Source organism: Saccostrea cucullata, unplaced genomic scaffold, assembly GCF_032062105.1.
Source record: "Saccostrea cucullata isolate Sc308-1 unplaced genomic scaffold, CSIRO_AGI_Scuc_v1 ctg1162, whole genome shotgun sequence".
NCBI lineage: Eukaryota > Metazoa > Mollusca > Bivalvia > Ostreida > Ostreidae > Saccostrea > Saccostrea cuccullata.
In genome coordinates, this window is record NW_026923682.1 from 212245 (window position 1) to 219617 (window position 7373).

Genomic DNA, 7373 nt, shown 5'->3' on the forward strand with positions numbered 1-7373 from the left:
ATTCAGAGACATGTTACAAACTTTCAAATCGAAAATGCAGTGTAATCCTAACGATTACCTCCGCCTGAACATACGCCACAAATCTCTGGAATCAGAGATTTGGTACGAGTTTACTCAATGTAAACATTTTAACGAGGACGTCATTTTAGACAAGATTGAAGCCGTGCAACAATCCAGAAAGGAGTTCAAACTGGGCGACGGGGGCATGGAATTCGATATGTTTCGGGTCAAGTATCCCGAGGGAAGTGGTGGAGACAGAACCAAACATTTACAAGTGAATAAGGAGACTTTTAAGAACAATAAAAGAGCCATCGTTCGGATCATCAATCCCTGGGATAAATTTTGTTTAGCTAGAGCCATCGTCGTCACTCGATTACACAGTCAAAAACCCGAACATCCAGACCCCGAATGGGAAAAACAATGGAAACGCATGAGATTAGGAGATGTAAGAGCCAATGACCAGAAGAACCAAGCCATAGCCCTCATGGAACAGGCCGAGTGTGATATCACTCAAGCTTGTGGATATGCAGAGTGGACGAAATTACAAGAGGTATTAGCTCCTCAGTATCGACTGAAAATATTTCAGTTCAAGTCTACTTCGACTAAACTCACCTTAGAGCGCATCTTCAAAGGCTGGGGAGACGGAACTTGTTTAAACATATTGTTAGACGACCATCATTACGATGCCATCATATCCATGCCTGGAGTAACGGGGAACCCCTATTACTGTGATCATTGCGACGTGGGGTACAGGAATGTCACAGACCATCGTTCCAAGTGTCCTCATCGCTGTACCTTTTGTTTAGGACAACACCCTAATTGTCCCGATGAAGGGATCGAGATTAAATGCCAGGAATGCCATGGAATGTTTAAGAACAGGACCTGCTACGAAAATCATTTAAGACCCCATAGTAAGAAGACCACCACTACTGTCTGCAATTTAATGGAACAATGCGAGAAGTGTCAGTCCTGGATACCTAAGAAATTATTCCCTCATCACAAATGCGGAGAACAGAAACAGTGTAAGATCTGTAAGAAAATCGTTGATACCGATCATCAGTGCTACGTACAACAGAAGCCCCAGAAGAAGAAGAAGGGGAAAGGGACCTTAGAGTTTTACATCTATTTCGATTTCGAATGCACTCAGGAAACCGGCATTCACATCCCTAATCTGTGTGTGGCACACCGCGTCTGTCAACATTGCAGTCACTTACCCATAGACCAACCCTGTCCTCATTGTCAACACATGGGACCCCGTCAGCACCTATTTCAAGGACCAGACACCTTAAAGAAGTTCATGGACTGGTTATTACAACCCACTACAGGTACTAAGAATTCCACTTTAGTATACGACGAGGCAATCATCATCGCCCATAACTTCAAAGGCTACGACGGACAGTTCATTTTGAATCACCTGGTGCATTCCTCTTGCCTGAAACCTAACGTCATCATGACCGGCAGTAAGATCTTATACATGGAAATATGCGGACTGAAATTCATCGACTCGTATAGTTTCTTACCTTTTGCATTAGCCAAGATGCCCTCAGCTTTCGGATTCGACGAATTGAAGAAAGGCTATTTCCCTCACTTTTTTAATACGGAACAGAACCAGAATTACGTAGGACCTTATCCACCGGCAGCTTTCTACAAACCGGACGAAATGTCTATCAGTGGACGACGGGCTTTTTTTGAATGGTACGAACAACAGAGGGGAAAAGTATTTAATTTCCAGAAAGAGTTTGTAGGGTATTGTGTCTCGGACGTCGACATTTTACGCCGATGCTGTGCAAAGTTTAGAGCTACCCTCAAGAGTTTGGTCAATGTGGACCCTTTCCAGGAATCCATCACTTTTGCCAGTGCTGCTAATTTAGCCTACCGTCGACAATTCATGCCTGAAGACACCATTGCCATCATTCCGAACCTCGGGTATCAACCGGCACGACAATATTCGGCTAAAGCCTGTCGATGGCTCACCTGGATGAGTCAACAGACTGGATGTCACATACGACATGCCAGAAACGGGGGCGAAATCCAGATCGGAAATTATACCGTCGACGGATACCAGGAAGCGACTCGCACCGTCTACGAATTTTACGGGTGCTATTGGCACGGATGCCCCACCTGCTATCCCAGTTTACAGACCGAAACTCATCCTCATAGGACCCAATTTACTTACCAGCAATTACACGAAGAAACCCTCAGAAGGACTGGCGATTTAGAAAACATGGGGTATACCGTCCGTGGTATCTGGGAGCACGATTTCGATCAGCAAGTGCAAAAAGATGTGAGTTTACAGCATTTTGTAGGAAACCTGGACATTCCCGATCCTTTGAAACCTCGAGAAGCCCTGTACGGAGGTCGGACCAATGCCACCCGATTATATTGTGAGGAAGGGGACATGAGATACGTGGACGTTTGTTCCCTATACCCTTACGTGTTGAAACACAGACCATTTCCCGTAGGGCATCCCGAGATCATCACAGACGAGTTTCAGGACGTGAGAAGTTATTTCGGTCTCATTCACTGTCGGGTCTTACCTCCCCGAGACCTCTATCACCCCGTATTACCTTATCGGACGGGAGGCAAGTTATTATTTCCCGTATGTCGCACGTGTGCCGAACGACAGGACTCTACGTCTCAAGATCGATGTCAACACACCGACCAGGAACGTAGTCTCACGGGTACTTGGGTGACGACCGAATTACATAAAGCCCTAGACATGGGATATACCTTAGATCGAATCTACGAAGTATGGCATTTTAAAGAAAGCAGTCAGGATTTATTCAGATCTTACATCGATACCTTCCTCAAAATCAAACAGGAAGCCTCCGGATTTCCCCCCGACTGTAAGACCTCAGAACAAGAACAAGATTACATATATCAAGTCTTCGACAAAACAGGCATCCGAATGGACATTCTCAGTATCGAGAAGAATCCAGTGAGAAGAACCATTGCTAAACTCTTTTTAAATTGTCTGTGGGGAAAATTTGCTCAACGCTTGTTATTACCCAAAACCAGATACTTGGACGAAGAAGAGGAATTACAGCAACTCTTACAAGATTCGACGCTCGACATCAAGGGCATGCAACTCTTAGACAATAAAGAGAACCCCAATGAAGACAAGATGTTAGTGAATTATCAAGACAAACAGGAATTCGTTGAAGAATGTCCCTTTGGAAACGTGGTCCTGGCTTGTTTTACCACCGCGCATGCCCGCTTACACCTCTACGAGACTTTACAACCTTTAGGAGATCGGGTCCTTTATTTCGATACGGACAGTATCATTTACCAACATCGGGAAGGAGCCTTTAATCCTACTTTGGGTAATAGTTTAGGAGAATGGACCGACGAATTAGACGGGGATCACATCATCAAATTCATGTCGGCAGGCCCTAAAAATTATGCTTACCGGACGGCCAAACCCTAACAAAAAAATACTATAGTTAACTATAGTTAACTATAGTTAACTATAGTTTACTATAGTTAACTATAGTAAATCAAAGTGTCAAAGTTTTCGCCAAAGTTTTTCAAAGTGTCAAAGTTTTCGCCAAAGTTTTTCAAAGTGTCAAAGTTTTCGTCAAAGTTTTTCAAAGTGTCAAAGTTTTCGCCAAAGTTTTTCAAAGTGTCAAAGTTTTCGTCAAAGTTTTTCAAAGTGTCAAAGTTTTCGTCAAAGTTTTTCAAAGTGTCAAAGTTTTCGCCAAAGTTTTTCAAAGTGTCAAAGTTTTCATCAAAGTTTTTCATAGTATAAAAGTTTTCGATAAAGTTTTTCAAAGTGTCAAAGTTTTCGATAAAGTTTTTCAAAGTATAAAACTTTTCTATAAAGTTTTTCAAAGTTTTGAAGTTTTCGATAAAGTTTTTTGAAGTGTAAAAGTTTTCGATAAAGTTTTTTCAAAGAATCAAAGTTTTTAATAAAGTTTTTTGAAGTGTCATAGTTTTCAATAAAGTTTTTCTAAGTATTCAAGTTTTCGATTGTTTCAAAGTGTAAAAGTTTTCGATAAAGTTTTTCGAAGTGTCAAAGTTTTCAATAAAGTTTTTCAAGGTATCAAAGTTTACGATAAACTTTTTCTAAGTATCAAAGTTTTCCATAAAGTTTTTCCTAGTGTCAAAGCTTTTGTCAAAGTTTTTCAAAATGTCAAAGTTTTCTATAAAGTTTTACGAAGTGTCCAAGTTTTCGCCAAAGTTTTTCAAAGTGTCAAAGTTTTCGCCAAAGTTTTTCAAAGTGTCAAAGTTTTCGCCAAAGTTTTTCAAAGTGTCCAAGTTTTCGCCAAAGTTTTTCAAAGTGTCAAAGTTTTCGCCAAAGTTTTTCAAAGTGTCAAAGTTTTCGCCAAAGTTTTTCAAAGTGTCAAAGTTTTTAATAAAGTTTTTTGAAGTGTCATAGTTTTCAATAAAGTTTTTCTAAGTATTCAAGTTTTCGATTGTTTCAAAGTGTAAAAGTTTTCGATAAAGTTTTTCAAAGTGTCAATGTTTTCGATAAAGTTTTTCAAGGTATCAAAGTTTACGATAAACTTTTTCTAAGTATCAAAGTTTTCCATAAAGTTTTTCATAGTGTCAAAGCTTTTGTCAAAGTTTTTCAAAATGTCAAAGTTTTCTATAAAGTTTTACGAAGTGTCCAAGTTTTCGCCAAAGTTTTTCAAAGTGTCAAAGTTTTCGCCAAAGTTTTTCAAAGTGTCAAAGTTTTCGCCAAAGTTTTTCAAAGTGTCAAAGTTTTTAATAAAGTTTTTTGAAGTGTCATAGTTTTCAATAAAGTTTTTCTAAGTATTCAAGTTTTCGATTGTTTCAAAGTGTAAAAGTTTTCGATAAAGTTTTTCGAAGTGTCAAAGTTTTCAATAAAGTTTTTCAAGGTATCAAAGTTTACGATAAACTTTTTCTAAGTATCAAAGTTTTCCATAAAGTTTTTCCTAGTGTCAAAGCTTTTGTCAAAGTTTTTCAAAATGTCAAAGTTTTCTATAAAGTTTTACGAAGTGTCCAAGTTTTCTATAAAGTTTTTCAAAGTGTCAAAGTTTTCGCCAAAGTTTTTCAAAGTGTCAAAGTTTTCGCCAAAGTTTTTCAAAGTGTCAAAGTTTTCGCCAAAGTTTTTCAAAGTGTCAAAGTTTTCTCCAAAATTTTTCAAAGCGTCAAAGTTTTCGCCAAAGTTTTTCAAAGCGTCAAAGTTTTCGTCAAAGTTTTTCAAAGCGTCAAAGTTTTCGTCAAAGTTTTTCAAAGTGTCAAAGTTTTCGCCAAAGTTTTTCAAAGTGTCAAAGTTTTCGTCAAAGTTTTTCAAAGTGTCAAAGTTTTCGCCAAAGTTTTTTGAAGTGTCAAAGTTTTCATCAAAGTTTTTCATAGTATAAAAGTTTTCGATAAATTTTTTCAAAGTGTCAAAGTTTTCGATAAAGTTTTTCAAAGTATAAAACTTTTCTATAAAGTTTTTCAAAGTTTTGAAGTTTTCGATAAAGTTTTTTGAAGTGTAAAAGTTTTCGATAAAGTTTTTTCAAAGAATCAAAGTTTTTAATAAAGTTTTTTGAAGTGTCATAGTTTTCAATAAAGTTTTTCTAAGTATTCAAGTTTTCGATTGTTTCAAAGTGTAAAAGTTTTCGATAAAGTTTTTCGAAGTGTCAAAGTTTTCAATAAAGTTTTTCAAAGTATCAAAGTTTTCGATAAAGTTTTTCAAAGTGTCAATGTTTTCGATAAAGTTTTTCAAGGCATCAAAGTTTACGATAAACTTTTTCTAAGTATCAAAGTTTTCCATAAAGTTTTTCATAGTGTCAAAGCTTTTGTCAAAGTTTTTCAAAATGTCAAAGTTTTCTATAAAGTTTTACGAAGTGTCCAAGTTTTCGCCAAAGTTTTTCAAAGTGTCAAAGTTTTCGCCAAAGTTTTTCAAAGTGTCAAAGTTTTCGCCAAAATTTTTCAAAGCGTCAAAGTTTTCGCCAAAGTTTTTCAAAGCGTCAAAGTTTTCGTCAAAGTTTTTCAAAGTGTTAAAGTTTTCGTCAAAGTTTTTCAAAGTGTCAAAGTTTTCGCCAAAGTTTTTCAAAGTGTCAAAGTTATCGTCAAAGTTTTTCAAAGTGTCAAAGTTTTCGCCAAAGTTTTTCAAAGTGTCAAAGTTTTCGCCAAAGTTTTTCAAAGTGTCAAAGTTATCGTCAAAGTTTTTCAAAGTGTCAAAGTTTTCGTCAAAGTTTTTCAAAGTGTCAAAGTTATCACTATAGTAAATCAAAGTTTTCAAAGTGTCAAAGTTATCACTATAGTTAACTATAGTTAACTATAGTTAACTATAGTATTTTTTTGTTAGGGAAGGAACCGAGGTTCATAAAGTCAAAGGAATCACTCTCAACTATCGTACCTCCCAGATCGTGTGCCCAGAGACTTTAGAAAAAATGCTCAAAGGAGAAATAGAGGAAGTCACAGTCCCTTATCCCGACAAAATCCAGAGGACTCGTGATCATGAGCTCGTGAACAAACCATTAGAGAAAAAGTATAGAATTGTATATGATAAGAGACAATTGTTACCCTCTTATAACACTTTACCTTATGGTTATTGATATGTTGATATGTTTGTTTGTTTGTTATTACAAAAAAAAAAAATTGAATTGTTGTTTTATGTGTTGTTGTTTTTCTTCCCTATAAAAAGGGGAGCAATACAAATCAAAAGTTCAGTCATGACTGAGAAATTGCTAGATCAACCCATGCGTTATCCCCAGTATGCTCGGCTCTCAAAGAGAGAAGCTACTTTTGAGCAGGGATGGCCAGAACCTCTCTTAGGAAAAATACCAGACCTAGCTCGAGCCGGGCTTTACTACAGGGGAGTGAAAGATAACGCTACCTGTTTTCATTGTGGATTTACTTTTTCTAATTGGGATCCCGAGGACGATCCTTATGCAGAACATGCTTATTGGAACCCCAATTGTCCTTACATCAATCTGTATAAGGGACGAGGGTGGGTGATGAATGTGTTCATTGCGGGTTTAGATCAGCAGGGATATAAACCTTTATCTGAGATCAAACCTCTACTGAACCCAGAACCAGACGTCCAGGCTCGAGGAAAATGTCACATTTGTTTAGACGAGGAATTACAAATCGTTTTTCTACCTTGCGGACACGTATGCTGCTGTGCTTTGTGTGCTCCTTCCTTTCAGTTTTGCCCCATCTGTCGAGCCGAGATTCAACAGTCCAAACGCCTATTTCTGTGTTAACTATAAATAAGACCCTGAACCCAACTTTTCCTTCATTGATCAACATGTATTCCGAGGAGACACCCCTCCCTTCTTTTCAATTGAAACACGAATTTACCATGGCGGTTGCTGGACCCTCGAAATCGGGCAAAACAGAATTCGTCAAGACATTAGTGAACAATATAGACTGGATCACCCCCATGCCCGAAAAAATCGTCTGGTGTTATCGGG

General features: G+C 37.8%; 1 protein-coding gene across 1 annotated transcript; it reads left to right on the top strand.

Annotated features, from left to right (window-relative positions):
- Positions 1-430: 430 nt before the first annotated feature.
- LOC134264660 (uncharacterized) lies at positions 431-7017 on the top strand (the record flags this gene model as incomplete). Its single annotated transcript, XM_062746923.1, has 4 exons — positions 431-1175; positions 1326-3381; positions 6263-6445; positions 6602-7017. Coding segments are annotated over exons 1-4 (3400 nt in total), but the record flags the coding sequence as incomplete, so codon positions are not given.
- Positions 7018-7373: the final 356 nt, after the last annotated feature.